General features: G+C 36.8%; 1 protein-coding gene across 1 annotated transcript in view; it reads right to left on the reverse strand.

Moving 5' to 3' along the window:
* Positions 1-23,439, reverse strand: part of LOC122811488 (sodium/potassium-transporting ATPase subunit alpha-1-like) — a 182,201-nt gene that overhangs the window by 84,663 nt on the left and 74,099 nt on the right. Inside the window, exons 9-11 of the mRNA XM_044083357.1 lie at positions 15,375-15,573; positions 13,550-13,659; positions 1,027-1,161 (exon numbers count right to left, since the gene is read on the reverse strand). Of these exons, the coding sequence (XP_043939292.1) occupies positions 1,027-1,161; positions 13,550-13,659; positions 15,375-15,573 (444 nt within the window). The remainder of the gene's footprint in view (positions 1-1,026; positions 1,162-13,549; positions 13,660-15,374; positions 15,574-23,439) is intronic.

Raw genomic sequence — 23,439 nt, forward strand, 5'->3', positions numbered from 1 at the left:
TCCCCTTCCATTTGGTCTCTTGCACACACAATATACCAACCTTCCTTCTGTCCATGATCTCAGCTAGCTCTCTCCCTATACAAGTCATACTGCCAACATTCAAAGTTCCGACCCTCACTACCACAGTCCTAGCCTTTCTCCTCTCTTCCTGCCTTCGGCCATGCCTTCTGCCTCTTCTCCTCTTTCAGCCAACAGTAGCCCAATTTCCACCAGCACCCTGTTGGCTAACAGTACTGGTGGCGGTCATTGTTTACCCAGGCCTCGGCCGATCTGGTATGGAAATATTTACTGGTGTCTGCATGAATTATTTGGCGAAGTTTTATGCTGGATACCCTTCCTGATGCAACTCTACCAATTTATCCGGACTTGGGACCCGCACAAAGAAATGCACTGGCTTGTGCATCCCCAGTGGCTGGGTTTTCCTCTTCATACTAATGATCTAAATTATTTTTCTGGTCCCCCCTCCATTAGGTCATAATACAACTCATTTTGAGCCTACACCTATTCTTCCACATTTGAGAGGAGTGAGAGTTGAGTGGCATGCTATTCTTCCATGCTTGAGAGGAGTGAGAGTTGGGTGGCACCCTATTCTTCCACATTTAAGAGGAGTGAGAGTGGGCTGGCACCCTATTCTTCCATGTTTGAGAGGAGTGAGAGTTGGGTGACATGGTACTGTGACTATCATATGACCTACATGATTTCTTCATATCATAACTTCCTTCCTGCACTGTGTATACAGTGAAATCATGTTTCACATTCAGGATCCTACATGCAACATCATATGTCCTGTATGTAGTACTTTTCACACATGTTACTCACTGGTAACTCAACACTGGCAACCAGTGGTAGATTTGTATGGTTTGAAACAGTCTCCTTTCTCCTCTAGTATGGAAAGATGACATTCTATCATTGAAGCTTACTTTTCTTTGCCAAATTTCCAACTCATGGCTTGCTAAAAAGCTTACCAGCTCACGTACTGCAACAGTAGTTTGGCATGAAGTCAATCTCTGACTAAAAAATTGTTACCTGATATTTGTTGGATGAATTGAATGGAATTTCCAGAATTTTAGGATTCTTCTCTCTCATTTCTTTGACTGATCCAAAAGTTGTCTCAGTAAATTTTAGAAGGGCAGATTCAGAGGCATCTCCTGCAATCTCTCGCTGAAAAAAAAAAAAAAAAAAAAAAGACTGAAATAATTGAAGTCTTCAGATAATAAAACTTAATTTTGCGTCAGTCTCTTTTTTCAAAAATACTTATCTAATTTGCTTTAATTGTATGTTGTGCTGCTAAAGAACATTTCCTATTACATATACGGAACTGAACATGAAAGTCGTAACTTGGGTAAGCATTAAATAGTCTAGTACTGAATGCATGTGTTTTCTGTAAAATATGTTTTACAGTATAAGCATTAGTATAACCACTTACAAGGCCTTTATTAATAGTCACTGTTATTTAGATGGGGCTGGCTTGAGAAAATTGATAGTGAAAGTGATACAGCATTAGTAATGGTCCATTGATGTGCCATGTTTACAAGGTTCAGTGGTCTCTTACATTGACAGAGCAGAATGCAAAAAAATGTGACTAATAAGTGGGATATTTCACATGCACTGCACTGAGAGTTGTCCTGTTGCCTTGTAGATTCTTCTATGTAGGTAGACTCAATGTATTTTTCAAAAATTGTTGAAGTGAAACGCCATCCCTTATTAAGCCACATATCCCTTCTATACCTATGCAAGGGACTTTGATTAAAAAACAACATTCACTTGTCAGTTCTGCTGAGTGCAAGCTATTGAGTTTGTAGTAATAATGCTCCTGATGCTGTGGTCCAGTACCAGTTGAAGAATGTATGACACAGTTTACAATTAAAAACTAAGACAATAATCCTGGGTGTAGCCAAAATGGTGTGTTGCACAATGGATATTGGTGGTTGATGATATAACATTCCTGTGCTGAGGTAATTTTTAACAATTTTATGTGTGCCCAGCATTAACTGTGCTTCTTATGAAATCTAGGTATTGACCCAAATGTTATATTCCATATGGAAAGTTTGCAGCTGCCAAAATGACCAAAAACTACTACCAGTGCCTCTCCTCTGAACTCCATCTTCCCTTCTGGACAACCCAGCTCATCCTTTGTGCCAGGGCCACTAGCCTGGGGTTACATTTGTCAGAGCCTTTATATTCTCTGGGGCAGAAGAAGAGGAGGAGGAGGTAGAGACATCCAAATACAGCATCATCCATTCCTCAAGTGGGAATTTTTGTTTGTCCTATTATTTCATGGGAGGGGTGGGTATGAGTGGTGTTCCTCATGCATGTGCATTCTTGCATACAATGTACAAAATGCTTTTGTTCTCCTTTTACTCAGATGCACATGTGCAATACTCTATCATTCTCCAGCCTCAAATAAAGACTAACTCAGAGGTAGAAAATTGCAAGCCAATCCCTGAGGTAGATGAGCTGACCACTGTGTGCTGAAATCTACCCAGTCACCCATCCATGCAGTCATCCATCCATCCGTCCATCCATCCATCCATCCATCCATATATCCATCTCCCCAGATCACAAATCACAAGTGGCACAGGCCAGATGTCCTGCTCCTGTATCAAATAGCCAACCCCCTGAATGAAACAATGTTACACTGAGGTTTATGTTTTTCACTGGGGAAACAATCTGCAGTTTAATTGTTGTCTCTTGAATATTATTAGCTGATCTGCAATCCTTATTTATGCAGTTCAAACTATTTTTGCATATTGGTGTTATTTTATGTGACATAAAAATATTAAATTGTAAATATATGTGAACTAACAGGAGATTCCTTTTGAAATGAACCAATTAATAGTACATATTTGTAGGAAGGTACAGTGAGCTACATTAATTCCTTTAATCAGTTTATCATACCAGCTAGTGAAAGGCAATACCAAGAATGACAGGCAATAGTCAAACAGAAGCAAAACAAACATTTCCCTTTATTTTACACAATTAAAATATCATTTGGGGAAGTGTTGGTATATGAGCAAGAGCATTCTATAACCAATAAAGACTTGTGCGTTTCATAATGCTGCAAGCCATTTCAGCCATGAACAGTGTTTTCTTTTCTCCCTGGATATGTAGAAAGTGCTGTTGTATTGCTTATGAATTGCCAGATTGTCTTTACAGAAAGAGTCTTCTAGTTTATGATGGCAAGAAAGCAGTACAAAGAAACTGCTTTTTAACTGAAAGAAAAATTATATTCTTTTCATAAATGTTGCTTTCAAAATACAGTGTTGAGCCTAGGAGACTTTTCTGACCTGCTCGCAGCTATGAAAGCAATATAAAGAACACTTAAGGGAGGGTAAAAAGGCATTATTTACCAACCTAAACAGGGTATTGAATACCATTTGAATGAGTTGTATTAGCATATACAATCATCTCAGCAGGTACTATCACTCAATCAACAATCGATGAGAGAAATAGTGAATGATATCCTAAAAAGGAGAGAGGACGTAAAACTTATAGTAGGTGATATTATAAAGCCTTTGATTCAATACAACATGACATGCTCCGGGAAATGATGGAGATGTACAATATTAGAAATAAAATTAAGCAACTTTGTAAGACAGATAATAACAACAATAAAGTAAGAATTTTAGTGAATGGATGGCTTTAGTCATAAATATGGTAGTCAGTGAGGTCACCTTGTAAAATGAAGAATAAAAAATAAATAATTCATACAGACATTTGAAATTCCAGTTTTGATGTGGTATGCAGATAATATTATTTTAGTAACTAAAAATAGGGAATGGGTGACAGAAGCTGTATTTTATTTAACTGATTGTTTGAAAGGGTTTACTATAGAAATTTTGAATCAGCTTCGGTAGACCAATAACAAAGGTCAACTCGAAATACTGAATACAAAATTTCAAATGGTAAACCAAAGCGAAACTGAATCCATCGACCAGCGTGGTTCAATGTATTTGACATAGCAGGAGGTGGGGTCACTCACTTCCTGCTATGCACATTAACATACCATTGAACTCTACAGTCAATGGTATGTTACTTGTAGTATTTTGCAGGGGGGCTATGCCCCCCTGCACCCCCATCCTGTATATTAAATATACTAACTCTGAGATTGCACTGCAGTGAGGAAATGGGCCAATTCCCTGTTCCTCACTGAATCGTGACCTCCCTGCACAATGTTGAACCATAATTATCGACCTAAACTACACATTTGCTGTAGTGTAATTCGATCGATTTTGGGTTGACATTCTGCCTACCTGGGAAACTGCCTTCCGACCATGTGCCAGTCGACCGAGGCAATTTCAAAGTTGCCATAGTAAACCATTTGAAACAAATAGGTATGACTTTAAATAAAGATAAAAGTAAAGGAATGGAAGTAACAGGGACACAATTCTCAATAAAAGAAATGTTGGCATTCGGAAAACATTTTGATAAAGAAGAAAATAGAACAATGGGAAACAACATTAAAGGAATAAATCTGTGTTCTATGGCAAAAGTTATAGACTAGCTTTATAAGAAGAAAGTAAATTTGATTAATTCAGTATTAATAAGCAAAATAGCATATTAATCAAGTGTTGTTATGATTCTGATAATGTATGAGAAGCAATTGTTAGAAATAATTTTTATTGTAATGGGGTTCTAGATTAAATCCAGTTAAAATGGCGTATTATATATGAACAAAGAAAAAGGAGGACTGGGTATGTTGACTCCAGTATTGTGCACTACATCATTAAATTTGTATAAGGTTTTGCAATGGGTAAACCAAATAATGAGAATTTAGTAATAACCAGTGACAAGTGGAGTACCACAGGGTTCAGTCCAGGGACCTCTCCTGTTTGGTATCTACTTCTCTGAAGTACAGGGTAACACAGAAGGCCTCTGGATAATGAAGTTCACAGATGACTGCAAACTAGGAGCCATAGTCGAGTCCCCAAATGATGTGGACACCTAGAGAAGGGCCTCACTGAGACAGATGCCTGGTGTCAGAGGCCTGGCCTCAAGCTCAGTGCCAAAAAGTGCATTGTCATCCCCTTTGGTAAAAACTCTGTACCCATAAACTACCACATAAACAGCAGTCTACTTAACGTTGAATGTGTGATAAGAGACCTTGGGATTCAGGTGGACAGTAGTCTCTCCTTTGATAATCACATCGCCACAGTAGTCAGGAAATCCTTCTATGTGGCACACCTCATCAGAAAAAGTTTCTCATCCAGGAAAAAAGAGGTCATTATTTCCCTCTACCCGGCACTCATTAGACCTATTATACGCCCCTTTTGGAATGTACCTCACAAGACATCTGCAGCAGTTGGAAAGGCCACAGAAGTACCTCACAAAGAAGATTACTGGCCTCATACAGATGCCCTACACTGACTGTCTCAAAAAACTCCAGCTTTACTCTGTAGCATATTGCCTACTTCAAGGAGATCTCTGCCTAACATATAAAGCTATGTTAAACCCAGATCTGTTGGACATGCTACACTGAAAGTTATCCCAATCCCTCTGAGCTACATGCTCTAGGGACCTAAACCTCATCACCACAATAAACAGGACATGCTGGAGGGATAGATTCCTGTCCCAGAGACTTCCTATACTCTGGAACAAACTACCTATCTATATCAAACAAAGCTCCTCATTAGCACTCTTCAAGAAAAATCTTGATGAGTGGATGGGAAATAGGAGATACACCCCGCCTTCTGTGGCTCTGTTTGACAGGGGCACAGGAAATTAACTTTCTTGGGTGGCATAAGCCAGGGAACCTTGTTGGCTAGGCTTACTTAGGCCCTTGGCCGATGGCCTAGTACCTACATATGAACCTATGAACCTATGAAGACTATTTAAATATAAGATGAAATGAAGAATTTGGGAAGCAATAAGAAGAAATAAAACAATAAAAGAATGTTATAATGAAGAAAAGAGAAGTATTAACAAAAGAAAAAAAATGTGGAAATAAAGATTGATGAAATAGAAGAAGATAGAAAAACATGATGTAAAAAATATTATGAGACAATATTATTGCATTCATCCATGGGAAAATGTACCAGAGGAAAATATTAAAGCAGTTAAAGAAAGAAACAGTGTAGTGATAAAGGTGAATGTCACAATTTTTTTTTGCGGAGATTAGGAATAAAAATTTACCAGTAAAAGTTAACATGTCATACAAAAGAAAAAATAAAGAATATGTTTGTATTGTGGTGAAGAAGAAATAACAGAACATGTATTTTTGAATGTAAGAGAATAAAAAAAAAGCTGTTTAATAAATTGTGTACAGAATTTTTTTTAGAGATTTTCAGTGCAGTAATAATATAAATATGAATATGATTGAATATGCATATTATAAGAGCAGAGGTTAAGAATCAAAATTGAATTTGGATAAAAAATTGTTTTCTATAGTATGAGTAATATGGAATGAGAAAATGAATGAAATTATATTTAATGGGGAATGAATATTGCCAACTATATTGAGAAAAATCAGATTTTGGTTATTGAAAAAGGAGTGGGGATTGAATTAATGAATATGCATATAAGAACAATAGATTATGTGTAGAAAATGAGAATGAACCTATTCAAATAATTGCATAATTTTGTAAATATATACAGATCTAAGAATGGAAATATGTAAATAATGTATTATGTAGAAACATGTAAACAAAGGACACCTACTCTTTTTGATAGGCGCCATGGGAACTTTTATATCAGAGGTAGCAAAACCTTTTATTATACAATCTTTAAATGTATACTAGTGTGAACGTGATATCAAGTGAAGATTTTGGGTCCTATTTTAAGTCGTGATTACCGTTATTCTTATTTGAATTTAAGCAGGAACAGGATACTACTCATATATGGATGTTTAATATTTGAATATTAGGGGACATTGTTTTGGCTTATATATTGATACAATTAGGTGGGAAATTGTCAGTTTACATGATTGCTGGTCTTTACCACTTTATAAACTAGTGTTTGTGCAACATATTAGGGACGAATATTGATAGTATTTTTCAGTCATAGTCCTTGATTGATAAGGAATTAGCTGTCCCTGTCTCCTTTTTCGGACATATAGGATCTGCTGTTCATTTTCAACATCCATTCCGGAAATATTTGATCAATATTTAGGGGTTTGGTGTACCCTATGACCACATTTTTTAACAAACAGATCCATAGGATATATGAAATCTATTGTTCATCCTTTAAACATCTATTGTAGAAGTATTTGACCAATATTTAGGGGTGTGGTGGACCGTATGACCATGTTTTCTATATGTATAACAAACAGACCCAGGGATATTGATTTGTTCAATAAGATGTATAAAACCAAGGGAGTTATTGCTTGAACCCAGACATGTTGGTCTTATTTTACATTAGCTATTAGGAGCTTGGCTAAGGGCCTTATGTATGTTGGCACTATATGCTACGTATTATACAGCAAAGGCTATTATTGTTCATTTAGGCCTTTTGGGCAGTTAGACATAATGAAATGGACATAGCACTGTTATATTCTTCTTTTTAATGGTTATAACAATTTTCAAAAATACAGTAATTCATTGTGTTATGGAAATGGATTCCTGCTCAAGGATCAAATAGCAAAGGCTATTATTGTCCATTTCTTAGGTTTTGGAATCTATCACGGAAGGTTTGTGAATTTTATTTAAACAAACCTAGCATTGCTGTATTTTTCGAACATTTTTTTGAACAGTTTGAATGACTCTAGTCATTTTGATTGGGGGCCTGAAATAGGATTTGGTTCATGTGCCTCCCAACTACCAATGGCTGATTCCATACATTGGACCCTTGTTATTTATTGTTATTGATCTATTGATCTATAGATATTTTTCAGGTACCAATACATCTCTGGGCTCATGCAATTCCTACACCCTTTGGTGATTTATATCCTCAAATCTGTCTAAGTGGACACTGATTTATTATTATACAGGGACATCTAAAACATGTATATATATATATATATATATATATATATATATATATATATATATATATATATATATATAATATTTGTATATACATATATATAACTGGTATAGACCACCTATTCCCCATGGATTTGACCAGCACATTACAGGGATTATCAGCAGATCAGGATAATCTGGGGGTATTTGGTTTGGGCCAAAACAGTAACCCTAATAATAGTTTGAACTCTTTGACATTGGAGGATACCTGTGAAGCCCACTTTCAAAAATTAACGAAATGCATGAGGTCCTTATGGAACAATGTGTGACACTCCAAATTGTTCAAAGCATATATGACTAAGGGAATAGCGCCTAGGGGCCTTAGGGTACGCATACAACCTCTGGTGAGTAAGATGGATACCGAATTAGTGGAACAGTGGGCCACAGCTCAACAACAAGCCTCCATGGGTTTGTGGGGGTTTTGGCCTCCTATTATGATGGCACTATAGACAAAGATACAGCTGAAGTAACTAGATTGTTTGAGGAAATCAAGATATTTGAAGGCTTACCATTGTATGACATATGCCTTAACAAACTTAGCAAAGACCTCCTTAATCTTGAACAGCAGCTTAAGGCAAGGAAAATGCAAAAATTCCAGAGAGACCTAGCTGATTATGATAGGGGCAACCCATTTAGCAATAAAAAACAAGTCAGGTTTGAGAACGATGGCATGGAGGTGGGCAAACAGAAGCGACCTAGGTTGATCCTAAAAAGACCTACCACTTCTAGCTATGATACATCTGGGCTGGGGAAGAATCTTCATCAGCAACTGACAGTGACAAACAGCACTCCTCAGACTCCCCATTGTCCAAAAGAAGTAACACACAAACCCCTTTAGGGTGAGACAGAGGAGGAGAGGGAGGAAACATTGCAAGAGGGGAAAATATGGAGGGACTACTCAAACTGATAATTCAGAAATAACCACTAACAACAATGTGTTGAACATTTCTACAGTACCTCTATCAAATATCCAAATAAAAATATTGAATAAAGGTTTGAATTTGTATACCTGGTTTCTTTGGCTCTGAAGATACTCTTGCACAGGATATTATATCCTTTTGTAGATTGCTTAGCCTAAGGTTATTTTTTCAATCATCTGACAACTCTGAACATGAGGGGGGCTTCAAATATCATAAATCAAATTTTACACCACTATGCATCCTAATGTACAAATGTTCCAAACATCTATTCTAAAGGATTTACATTTTTATTCAATGGAATTCCAATGTAAAGCTAATAACCTCTCAAAGATCGAAATTCAGACTTTACAAGAATTGGAAAACAATAAGGAATTGGTCATTCTACCTGTTGATAAGGGTGGGGCTGTGGTCATGATGAATTGGATATAATATAATGCAGAAGCAAACAGGCAACTTAGCGATGGCAATGGACGTTATTATACCTGCATGCCGTTAGATCCTACCTTTAGATTTAAGAAGCAGATTGATCAGTTTTTGTGGTCAGCTAAGGAGGGGGGTATCATTTTGGACACTACCTTATATCACTTGACAGTATCAGATCCTATCAGTCAATATATTTACTTCCTCCCAAAATACATAAGGATCTTAACAATCCAACAGGCAGGCCTATTGTTTCAGTCTGGGGCTCAATTACAGGACCCCTTTCACAATTCCTAGCACAATATCTACAGCCCCTGCTCTGATGGGTTCGTTCAAAAATTCAAGAAACCACGGAATTTCTCCAAATTGTCAAATTGTTTCAGACATGCAACTAGAACCAGGATAACTATTATGCACTCTGGATGTCTCGGCACTGTATACCAACATTCCACACAGGGAGGGATTAGAGGCACTTGAATACTGGCTATATAAGTCGGAACTCTATCCTCCAGGCTTTAATCCCTTCTTGATTTGCCTTGCGGAACATGTGCTAACCAAGAACGCTTTCTTCTACTAGGACAAATGCTATTGGCAAGTCCAAGACACAGCAATGGGGGCATCTTTTGCTCCTATTTATGCTGACCTGTTTATGGCATATGTGGAGGAGTTCTTGATTTATGACAACACACATAACATCTATCTAGAAGAAACTGAAATTTGGGGATGGTTTCTTGACTGCTGGATGGTATGGAGATCTGATGAGGAATATTTAATGGAGTTTGTGGGGTATCTTAATGATAATAAATGGGGCATCCACAATGAATTACAGTTCTCAACAAATCACCTATTTGGATGTCCTGATCATTAGGAATGCTGACCACACTTTAGAAACAGAGGTCTATCAGAAATATCCACAATATAACTCTCTTCTCCATGCCTCCAGCTTTCACACACTACATATTTGCAGGAACATTCCGAAATCCCAGTTGCTAAGGATGAGACATATATGTTCACATCCGAATACCTATGAACACTTTAGATATGATCTAACTACAAGATTCAGAGACAGTGGTTACAAAATGGGTAATATCCTTAATGCTTATAACTGGTATCTACAGTATCTTTTGAGGTACAAAGAGAAGAAACCAGTGAATCAATCATTGATTCATTTAGTAACTGCATATGGGAGAAACACTGATCTGCTACTAAACAGTGCCCAAAGGCACTGGAACATACTTCTTGCAGATGCCAATCTCTCAACTTTTTTACAAGACAGATGTTTCTTCTCATTTCAGAGATGTAGAACATTAGGCTCACAGCTTATCATTATAAACACAGTTGTAGGACAAAATCGGACTCCACTCAAAAAACCTTGACTGGTGATTTACTTGTGGGCTGTGTCCCTTGTAGTCATTGCAGGAGTGTGACCAACTCTAAAGAATTCACCAGTAACAATACTGGGAATGTATATGACATTGGGTTCTTTGCAAACTTTGGCACAGACTGGGTCATCTACCTCGCAACATGTACCCATTTTGCTTTTTACATAGCCCAAACATCTAGACCTTTAAGGCTACATATATCAGAACACCTCAGTGACATCAGAACCAGAAAGACCAGCAATGCTCTTTATAAACATACAATGATACACAAAAATGTTTCTTTCAGATTTATTGTGATTGATAAAATTATGGGTAATAGGATGAATAAAGCCATAATACCATGTTGAATACTAAAGAAAATAAATGGATCATCAAATTAGGTGGGTTATTCTCACCAGGACTTAATGAGGATCTATGAATGACCAATGAATTTTCAGATTATTTACATGTCTACTAAAAAAATGAAGTAATTGGAGTTATGATTTGTATAACACTGATGAAGGCTATGTTGACCTTATAGCTGAAACCAGTCTGTTTTGTGTCTCTATTTTCATGTTTGACATGATATTTTAGTTATTAAACAGTTTGCCATAGCTTGCTGGCTCCTTTCCTTAGTATTGGATCTTTTATATCAACCTGAGCTAACAATTCAAGTGGAGGGGGTCTTGGTTTAATGCCTCATCAGAAGGATGGCACATTCAAGAGTGCAGCATATTATAGTAATCAATCTACCTGGTGTGATAACAGAACCACTGACACTGCTATCATGAAAACGTTATGCTCATTGTTGGCATATCATCAGCCATACTGAAATTCTCTGAAGCCTACCATGTTTGCTTTACCCACTAAAAGGTAAAGTAAAGAAGGTCACAGACTGCAGAAGTAGAAGGTTCTAGAGTGGAAAATTACATTGGCAAAGACTGAACTGCGGAATAATGAGTCTATAAAATCAACAAAACATATGTGTACTTTATCAGAAATAGACAAAAAGACTTTTTGCAATTGACAAAGCCCCCCTTGCACCCCCAGACCATTAATCTCTAAGTATATTAATTAAGAGATAACATAACTTTGGGGATAAAGAAAAACTTCCTTAACCAAAGTTCTGCAACCTCACTGATATCAGTAGCAGAGTTTCAATAAAAAGTTGATTAAAAATAATAAACCATTGCTATTTTAAGTGTATTGATACAGTCATAGCCAAGAATCCCATACGAAATAACAGCAAATACATAAACCCCAAAAGGCCCTAAACCATCTAAAGCAACCTCAACCCTGAATCTATATTTACCTATAAAGAAAAAAAAGTGAAATAAAATGAAGGCAAAAGTAAATGTAGACAGTATTTGCATTTCATGTCAGTATAAAAAGTATAACTTCACATGTTGTATGCACAAAGTACACATACACAAACCCCCAGAACAACCCTGCCCACCTAAGTTACCCCCCCAAGAAATGAAAATCATTTATATCAGAATAAAGAATATTAAAACTAAAAAAAAAAAAAAAACATGTAGTAAGGCACGGACTGCAACTTGCTGACAGAAAAATGACAAAATGGAGCCAATACTAAAAGCTGGCAATATTGACTGTCTAAATTAACCGTAAAAAACACATTTTATAATTATTTGTATGTGACAGATAACATTTGTTGTTTTGCCTTGTACACTGTTGTATTGTATTGTAATATACATGATATCTGGTAAGATTTGTTATCTGTGGAGCTCTTCTCCCCAGGTCTCCACTGAAAATAAACTTTTCGTGGCACAGTCAGACTTTCCTAGTATACAAATGATAATAAATAAATAAACGCATACATACATAATTAAATAATTAAAGTATAAGTAAACCATAAGGAGGTAATATTAAATACTTAATCTGTCTATAAAAATAAACTAAATAAAATATAACTAAGCTAGGATATCCCACCATAACCTTGAGTTCACAACTGAAGCATGTAAGAAAGAGAAAATAGTAAAAAGTATGCTAAAACTAATGTTGAAACCTACCAAGGAGTCACTCCATTAAAAACAAATGCTCTGCAAACTACGTAAGGTCCTGTTCAGTAGAAATTAAGTCAATTAATGTGGTCTTTGAAGGTTGGGCGTCGGGCTGGCACCTTGGCACCATAAAAATCCACTGCCAATCATTAGCAGACCGGAGTTCTACTATGGCGGCCCCTAACCAGAAAAAGCCAAAAGACAAGAATGTGGTCTGCTACTGTAATCAAGGTAAAGTAGTACTGTAACTTGAAATAATACAGAAGGAATAGCTGAACGAAATTCATGAGGCCATACTTTGAGTGACATCTGAAATGACTGGTAATGTAGGATTAGAGAATGCAACTTATGACTTATGGCTTTACCACTCCTCAGAAAACTCTTCCCTGAATTTATTGTAATCAAACACACACACACACACATACACACACACACACACACACACACACACACACACACACACACACACACACACACACACACACACACACACTTATATGTGTTATATATTTTGCTATGTGGTAAAAGAATATTTCATATTGTGGGTTTGGGGAACAGATCAGTCACTTATTATGAAACGTTTTGTCTAATCTTGTAGATTTTTCTCTAGCTTTGTGAATGGACCTAGATTACAGTGACAGATACAGCAGGAACCATGGCAATACATGATTGATGAGGTGATTAGAGATATGATAAATAGTTGATTATACTAGTAGACTACTGGCAAAATATGTTTAATTTTGGATCAGTTACATTTCTTGTCATATTTCTTTATCAGTGTTCTTTGTCAGAATAAATATTTGTGGTTTAGTGTACCTGCACATGAAATATTCTTCCCAATGTACCCAGTTAAAACAATTGAAACTTACCCTGTGAACAGGCAATCTTTCTTGTCCAGCCTTAAAGACAGCATGGCTACAAAGACCAGCAATCCGAGCCAGGCCAAACCATGTAGGGGAAGTCTTGTCAAAGCAATTACCTGTATAAACACAATAACATGATTGTTTTTTTTACCACTTTTGAGTAAAGAGAATAACCTGCCATATCTTTAATGATCCATCCCCTCATTGTGCTGATATGCAATGTTGTTAGTTCAGGAGACAGGTTCATTCGTACAAATGCCCCATGGTAAACTCCTGTCTCCTCCACCCATATACTGCTTGACTGGCACAAGCCTTCCAGTCACCTTTGGGGACCAGCTAGGCAGTGCAACACACTCACTCTATACACTGGAAAGGAATGTTGGCCAATGTATTACATATTTCGACCTTTCATTATTGGCCATGTGGGCCACTAATCAAACCTGAGTTACTGTTTTGTGCAAGGAAGAAAATACTAGATTAGAATACCATACTCTGTGAGAAACTAGAACTCAGGGGTGATTTATTCCATTAGTACTCCTACTTCCTTTAAGAGACTGATATTTTTTATTGTTGCTTGAGAAAATACAGATTCATAATGGCTGATATTGTGATTGCCTGCTGAATTACATTACTGCATTTTATACCCACCCACAAGTCAGCTCCACAAAACAACGAAGATCATTAGCAGTTAGTATAGGGGTTACCTCTCTGCTAATGTACACATGATTTTTGAGCTACCGACTTACAAAAAACACACTTGCATACACATAGACACACAGACACAGACACACACACACACACACACACACACACACACACACACACACACACACACACACACACACACACACACACACACACACACACACACACATACATACACACACAGACAATTCTACATGCACTGTGCATTTGTGGCTCCTGCAAACTGTGAAAGTGCATGCAAGGACTGAAGTTAGTGTCTCCAGACAGCATGGTGTATGTTGCAATGGTGTGGGCTGCCATTCCAACATCTATCAGACGTGATCTGTCCTATGAATTCTATCCCGCCTCTGGAAGCTATGTGCTCATTATTTTGCTAGACTTGTTGCTCATATTTGGAGTTTCTGCCTTTCCTCTGAAAAAGTCCCAGTCACCTGGAAATAAACAAGAGAGAGATTCTGTTGCATAAACGGTCTCTCGTTTAAGTGCTGATTCTCACCCTTTTTCTAACTTTCTTCCTTTGGCAAAACTCCTGGAAATTTATTTTACCTCCACGTACTTGATTGTGTCAAGGAAAGGAAAATGAATTGGTACATTAAATATTATACACACCAAGGTAAGCAGACCACTGCTGAATGCATGAGACAAATGGTTATCAGTTATTGGCACAGCACACAAAATCCATCATAGATGTGAAAGTTATGATATACAAAGTTCAAAAATACAATGTCCCTAATGTTATTGCTGTGCAAATATTACTCATTACTCACCTCTACATGTGGCTGACTCATTAATACTGATAATAATGAAATCCATGTTAATTCCTGGCATAGACTATGAAATTATAACTCTGCCTTAACAGTACATCTCTGTACATTTGATTACATGAAACCACCTTAACTGATTTTCTGTTCTGACTAAATGTAGAAGTTAGACAAAGATATATACATACATATATATATATATATATATATATATATATATATATATATATATATATATATATATATATATATATATATATATATATATATATATAGGTATATGTATAGACACAATATCTGCTATACAGATTGTAAAGTACCTGTAATGTTAAATCCCCAGTATCCAATGGAATAATCATACATACCACTTTGATCCTCCGTTGTGTCAGCTTCTTGGATCTCATTATCAAACCACATGTGGGCCACAGTCATGCAGTTCTGGGTCAGGGTACCTGTTTTATCAGAACAGATAGTGGAGGTAGAACCAAGGGTCTCAACAGCTTCCAGGTTCTTAACTAGACAATTCTTACGGGCCATGCGCTTTGCAGTCAGTGTCAGACAGACCTAAATATGTACAAAAGGGTTACTGTCATTCGCTGCATCATTTCTTACCATTACAAAGAAAGCAGCACAGGATCACAGCATTAAGAAGCATAAGACATTAATGATAGTTTTCACACTGTCATGGTGTGGCAAAACAAAAGTTCATCATTATCATCGAAAGAAAGACATTATCGGAGAGAACATGAACTGTAGGACTACTGAACTGGCTCCTGCTGATATCAGGCACACATCTCTTAACTACTCTTGATTTTTTTGGGGCTTCCCCCTTGCAGCTGACTATCTGCTGACCTTAAGCTCCTTTCTTCATTCATTGGATCTACCAAATCCAAGAAAATTATACCTTATTTTATTTGACCTAAGCTCAAGGCCAGTGAAGATTGTAAGACACCTCAAGGCAGCATCATATTTGTTGATAAGGATGAGTTTGTTTTAATTAATGCCCTAAGTTCTCACTCCCAATGCACACATATGCTGGCATGGGGAAAGACATGCAATGGGTATACTGGCATATTGTCCTGCCTATACAGCTTCTCAGCCAATTGTCTGCACACTGAACAATGCCCTCTCTGCACGTTCCCAATCATAAGGCCCATTCATGTTCATAGCCTTCCCTAACAGCATGGACAAATCCATCGTCCCATGCCAGTGTTTCAGATGCCTGAGATGCTAATCAAACCAAGGATGCCTGGGCCATAGTCAGGGCTTTATCCCTCTATACCATGGTGGTGACACAATTACCCTTAGTTTTTAAGTATCCTTATCACTTAACCTAGATTGTTGCTCTGTCTGCCTTATAATTTGTGATTTTATGAAAAATAACTCCACCACAGCCCAAAACAAGGACCACAGCATGCTTTATGTTGTAATTTATGCAATAGTAAGTATGCATATAAGCATTATTATTGCTGCATCACCATCTATCTGTGTGTGTGTGTGTGTGTGTGTGTGTATGTGTGTGTGTGTGTGTGTGTGTGTGTGTATATATATATATATATATATATATATATATATATATATGTGTGTGTGTGTGTGTGTGTGTGTGTGTGTATATATATATATATATATATATATATATATATATATATATGTGTGTGTGTGTGTGTGTGTGTGTGTGTGTGTGTGTGTGAGTATGTGTGTGTTTATGGATCTACTGTCATTAAACGAAATTACACTTACCCAAACCACTAAAATGTGAACTGACTTCACTGAAACTTTACTATTCCGAATCAACGCATCACTAATATTTTTTCTAAAGGAAATAAAATACTCACCCACCAGGGTAAAATAAAACAAATGGACACAAATTAAACCCATTAAAGTGGGGGGCTTCCTGTCCCACACCCCCGATGTGGGGGGCTGTGCCCCTCCCCCTAACTAAATATACCAACCTTGAGATCGTACTACAGTGGGGAAAAGGGCACAGTTCACCCTGCTGGCCAAGTGGTTTGTTCCCTTTATAAAAAATACCAGTGATCCATGGATTCGCAATAGTAAGGTTTCGATGAAGTCATCTCGCATTTTTAAAATTCAGGTAAATGTAATTTTGATAAATGAAAGTAGACCCATATTTTGGCACACAGGATTAAGACTATGAAGATTCTAATAAACTTAATCTTGTAGTCCTTGGTTGATTCTGTCAGGATCCACTTGAAAATTGCATGGCTACTATTAAGCCTCATGCATAGTGCTTCTGAGGCCTACCTATTTAAGTATGCATAAGTTTATATATATAATGAAGTAAACTGTGCAGCTGATAAGACTGCTAACTGCTTTCACAAGATTACAGCATAGTCTCTCCTGAGTCTCCTGCCAAACACCTCTTACTTTGCAATGTAGTTTTGCAAGACACACTGGTACTTGATATAAGTATCTCTGAGCAATGGTAGAAGTTTCATTTTCACATGAAGTGTGCACCATTTGTTGTTTTGCTGTTCAGTAACAAATTGTTTCTAATGCACTAGCGTACAGTTTTTATTGAATTATGTATAGTGATTTAACTTGCATTTTACAATACAGTGGCTGTATGCACTGGAGACATAGTCCCTGAATCTTCCTTACTGTATGAATCTTCATATTTCACAAAACACCACTGGAGTCCTAAGACCTAATGAATATAAGCAGAAAGTTATTTCTGCATTATGGGGGGCATTGTATCCTCCCAAGTGTTTCTCTCTAATTTGCACTGTACTGCTGCGCTATTTTTTTTTGGGGGAGGGGTCATTGTATCCTACCAAGTGTTGCCCACTAATTCTCACTGTACTGCTGCACTATTTTTTTGGGGGGGGGGGTCATTGTATCCTACCAAGTGTTTCCCACTAATTCTCAATGTACTGCTGCACTATTTTTTGGGGTGGTCATTGTATCCTACCAAGTGTTTCCCACTAATTCTCACTGTACTGCTGCACTATTTTTTGGGGTGGTCATTGTATCCTACCAAGTGTTGCCCACTAATTCTCACTGTACTGCTGCACTATTTTTTGGGGTGGTCATTGTATCCTACCAAGTGTTTCCCACTAATTCGCACTGTACTGCTGCACTATTTTTTGGGGGGGGTCATTGCATCCTACCAAGTGTTTCCCACTAATTCGTACTGTACTGCTGTACTGTTTTTTGGGGGGGTCATTGTATTCTACCGAGTGTTTCCCACTAATTCTCAGTGGACTGCTGGACTATTTTTGGGAGGGGGGTCATTGTATCCTACCAAGTGTTTCCCACTAATTCTCACTGTACTGCTGCACTATTTTTGGGAGGGGGGGGTCATTGTATCCTACCAAGTGTTTCCCACTAATTCTCACTGTACTGCTGCACTATTTTTTGGGGTGGTCATTGTATCCTACCAAGTGTTTCCCACTAATTCTCACTGTACTGCTGCACTATTTTTTTGGGGGGGGTCATTGTATCCTACCAAGTGTTTCCCACTAATTCTCACTGTACTGCTGCACTATTTTTTTTGGGGGGGGTCATTGTATCCTACCAAGTGTTTCCCACTAATTCTCACTGTACTGTTGCACTATTTTTTTGGGGGGGGGTCATTGTATCCTACCAAGTGTTTCCCACTAATTTGCACTGTACTGCTGGACTATTTTTGGGAGGGGGGGTCATTGTATCCTACCAAGTGTTTCCCACTAATTCGTACTGTACTGCTGCACTATTTTTTTGGGGGGGTCATTGTATCCTACCAAGTGTTTCCCACTAATTCGCACTGTACTGCTGGACTATTTTTGGGAGGGGGGGGTCATTGTATCCTACCAAGTGTTTCCCACTAACTCTCACTGTACTGCTGCACTATTGTTGCTGCTGGGTTTGCCCACTTTAACGTTATTAGTTCTTGACAAATACCATTTAGTATATTTAATGCTCAGGAAAACTGATTTTCTTTCCTTGAGTTTAGGAATTTGGCCTGTCGTCTGGTTTCTTTTTCACCTATGTGCACTCTAGGCAGACTTTCTGGTTCGTTTTAGTTGTATTTTTGGCTCAGACTTTTGTGTGAGTTATTCTACTTCTGGTTACATTTGTATTTGGAGATGAGCTTCAGCCTGAAAATACCTGTTTTAAGTTTCAGTTTAACATTCTTTTACTGCATGCAACTGAGAAGGCATTTGAGTGGGTTATGACTGCCTTTGGCTATGTAGCTCTTTTATACAGATATTTTGTTTCATTATAATGCAAGAATAAATGTGTTCTTTAGTTCATTATACAAAGAAGATAATACAGAGTATGACAGCAGATTAGGGTCACATCTTCCATTACATCTTCCTGTTTCCTAACTAGTTGGTTTTCCCCAGAGCATAGTAATAAAATTAATCACTTGTTCTATTCCTTGAGAAATTGCATCTGTTTATCTGATCTCTGCATTCATTAGTTTTCTTACAATTTCTGATGTCAACCTTCTCATGAAGACGGATCCATGCATCCATCACCCTCTGTGGAAGAAAGTTCTTCATGTTTCCTACAACAGCAAATTATTTCCATTCATAACATATCACATCATCTATGTTCTAAAAATAATATTTTTTTTTTATTGTGAAGATTTCCTTCAGGTACTTAACATTTAATTTTATAGATATTATATTTTACTTCTTTTCTTTAAGGATATAGCTGTTACATTATTTTTATTCATTGTGTTTGTTTTATTTGTGCTTACTCTTCTGAACTGCCTCCATCTTGTTTACATCCTGTTTTCTAAAGCACTCAGAAGAAATACACTCAGCACACTACCTTAGATCTCATCTACTGGCACTGCCTATACAGAGAAAGATTTTGTCCTGAATTGTATTGATTGTTCCCCGTTGTCCCTATTATTAAACATCCGAGGCTCCTACCAGCTTTTCTTACTGCATTTTCATATTTTATTTCAAGTTATTTGCAAGGACTCTGAATTTTAAAAAGAGAAATTCCATTTTCATAACATCAAATCCTAGAATTATACCCATGATTTAGAAGTGTAATTTCTGGTGATTACTTTGAATTCATTACCATTTGGTCAGTGCAGACAGATTGTCAACAGGTGTTCAAGATTGAAAATCCCCAGGTAGGGAAATATTCCCTTTCAATGAAGATTGTAGAGTTAGTATATATAATTAGAAGGGGGTGCAGTGAGGATTGCATAAACACTTGGGTTTGGTTTACTCTTCTCTGTAGTAATCCCCAGGACACATGCAGAACCTGTCTGTGCTTGTTGTTTTGGCATTTTAACATTGATAGCTGGGTCTCAGTGTAGCTAGTCATTCAATCAGCTGCCTTACGCCTATATTCAAATATATATATATATATATATATATATATATATATATATATATATATATTTCACCGAAACGTGACATTCCTGAGTGGATTTATGCGAAGGTGCGTTTTATCGAAAACGCACTTTCACGTAAATAAGTAGGGAAATCACAAAATTAAATAAGTTAAAAAAGAAAAACATGCAGTTTGCATGTTAACTTAGTTGTACATCAATGTTTAGTGTTGATGTACAACTAAGCGGATTGTTGTTGAGATCATAATACAGTGGGGATGAGGGAACATTCCGTTTTCCCTACTTTAATGCGATCTGGGAGTGAGAATGTTAAAGTAGGGGGGTGTTTAAGTGTTTTTTTTTTCATGGAATTACATGAAAGTGCATTTTCGTTGAAATGCACTTTCATGTAAATGCATTTGCGGATTTACGTTTCGTTGAAACGTAAATTCGACAGAAGACAGTAGATCCATATATATATATATATATATATATATATATATATATATATATATATATATATATATATATATATGTGTGTGTGTGTGTGTGTGTGTGTGTGTGTGTGTGTGTGTGTGTGTGTGTGTGTATGTATGCAAAATTAAAAGAGATTCTATGTACCGATCACTTAATAAAGCAAATTGTTAGAATCATAGGTAATAAATATTAGAAGAAATTCAGGTAGCAGCAAATAAGTTCTCATGTCTAAAATGCCAAATTCCATAAAAATCTCATCTTTTTTCCAGTACTCAGATAATATGGGTTTGTGATTTTCAGTAGTTGCCTTAGGAAAATGGAAGATCAGTATCGCTGGCAAAACAACATGCCTGCTACAAGTCACAAGTCTTCTTTCTCATTTTGCTGTATTTTGCTCTTACTCTGCTCCCCCACCAAAAAAACATACATACACACAAGCACACACACTTGTATACTTTTCTGCTAGATGATTGAGATGATTGTTTTCCACTTTCAGTAGGTTGCAGTTCTCTTCTCTGAATTTAAACTGCCTTATACTGTGCATCTGTGTGTGTGTGTGTGTGTGTGTGTGTGTGTGTGTGTGTGTGTGTGTGTGTGTGTGTGTGTGTGTGTGTGTGTGTGTGTGTGTGTGTGTGTGTGTGTGTGTGTGTGTGTGTGTGTGTGCTTGCATCTCTATAAATATATACATATGATTGTTAGGCACTGTATTGCTGCATGCATTTCATCGTGTGCTGAAAATCTGATGAATTTTTTCAGTGGTGCAGTTTGTCAGATTAGGTAATGGTTGAAGTTCATTATATCATCCGTTACATCATTACTGGGCTATTCCCTTACCTTCATGTTCGTGCAAACCTGGAGTTATTACATTTAATTTCTGTGGTTGTTTCTTGCTTTTCATTTTACAATCACAAATATAACCTACTGATTTACATTTCTGTTTATTTTTTTGTCGATTTAGTAGTAATGAAGGGTATTCACTGATGAGGCTGTTGAACGGTTCGTGTTTCGATCAAATTCATCAGTGATTCTTCATTATAAACTTACATAAAGACACGCATATAGATAGATGTAAATGTATTTAATAGAAATATAGATATCTATTAATTATACATACATATGTATATATGGTTCCCTATCAGAAGCCTGAAACACTATAAGCCTGAAAATCAAAATCCTGAAAACTATAGACTGAAAGTTCAAAATCCTGAAAGACCAAAATCCTGAAACTCAAAATCCTGAAAACACAAAATGGACATACTGACGTCATTGTGGCTTTGCTATTGTTAGCCCTGTGGTGTTGGGTCATGCGTTGGGTTCAGGTAAGTGTACGGTTGGTTTTATGTTAGGGTTATGGGGAGTTTAATTGAGTTAGGGTTAGGGCGCACGTTAGGCATGTATGCAATAGTGACAAATATTGGGGTTAGGGGCGGTTTAAGTGAGTTAGAGTTAGGGCGCGGGTCAGGTGAGTGTGCAATAGTGACGGACCTTAGGGTTAGGGTCAGGGTCAGTTGGTAGATATTAGTGTCTTTATAGTGACATATTAGCATTATTTGTGTTTTCAGGATTTTGAGTTTCAGGATTTTGGTCTTTCAGGATTTTGAACTTTCAGTATATAGTTTTCAGGATTTTGATTTTCAGGCTTATAGTGTTTCAGGGTTCTGATAGGGAACCGTATATATATATATATATATATATATATATATATATATATATATATATATATATAAATGCACACACACACACACACACATATATATATATATATATATATATATATATATATATATATGGATTCACTTCATAACATTGAAATATCAAAATACTGAAACTCAAAACACTGAAACCAAAATACTGAAAGCTCAAAATACTGAATACTCAAAATACTGAAACTCAAAATACTGAAAACACATATTATGCATAAACTCAGCTTAAACAACATAAATCATAACAATTTCTACCAAATATATGCAGGGGCAAGCCCCTGCTAATTAAATATATCAACTCCAAGATTGCACATAGTGTAGTTAAGTGCAATCTTGGAATAGATATACATAATTAGCAGGGGGTGTGGGGGGTGCAGGGGGGCTTGCCCCCTTGCATATATTTGGTAGAAATTGCTATGATTTATGTTGTTTAAGCTGAGTTTACGCATAATATGTGTTTTCAATATTTTGAGTTTCAGTATTTTGAGTATTCAGTATTTTGAGCTTTCAGTATTTTGGTCTTCAGTATAATGAAGTTTTGTCATTTTCAGTATTATGAAGTTTCAGTGTTATGAAGTGAATCCATATATATATATATATATATATATATATATATATATATATATATATATATATATATATATATATATATATATATATATAGTTCCCTATCAGAAGCCTGAAACACTATAAGCTTGAAAATCAAAATCCTGAAACCAAAAGCCTGAAAATTCAAAATCCCGAAAACCCAAAATCCTGAAACTCAAAATCCTGAAAACACAAAATGGACATACTGACGTCATTGTGGCTTTGCTATTGTTAGCCCTGTGGTGTTAGGTCATGCGTTGGGTTCAGGTGAGTGTGCGGTTGGTTTTATGTTAGGGTTATGGGCAGTTTAATTGAGTTAGGGTTAGGGCGCAGGTTAGGCATGTATGCAGTAGTGACAAATAT

Source organism: Protopterus annectens, chromosome 9.part0 (genome assembly GCF_019279795.1).
Source record: "Protopterus annectens isolate FY-2018-M chromosome 9.part0, PAN1.0, whole genome shotgun sequence".
Classification (NCBI taxonomy): domain Eukaryota; kingdom Metazoa; phylum Chordata; order Ceratodontiformes; family Protopteridae; genus Protopterus; species Protopterus annectens.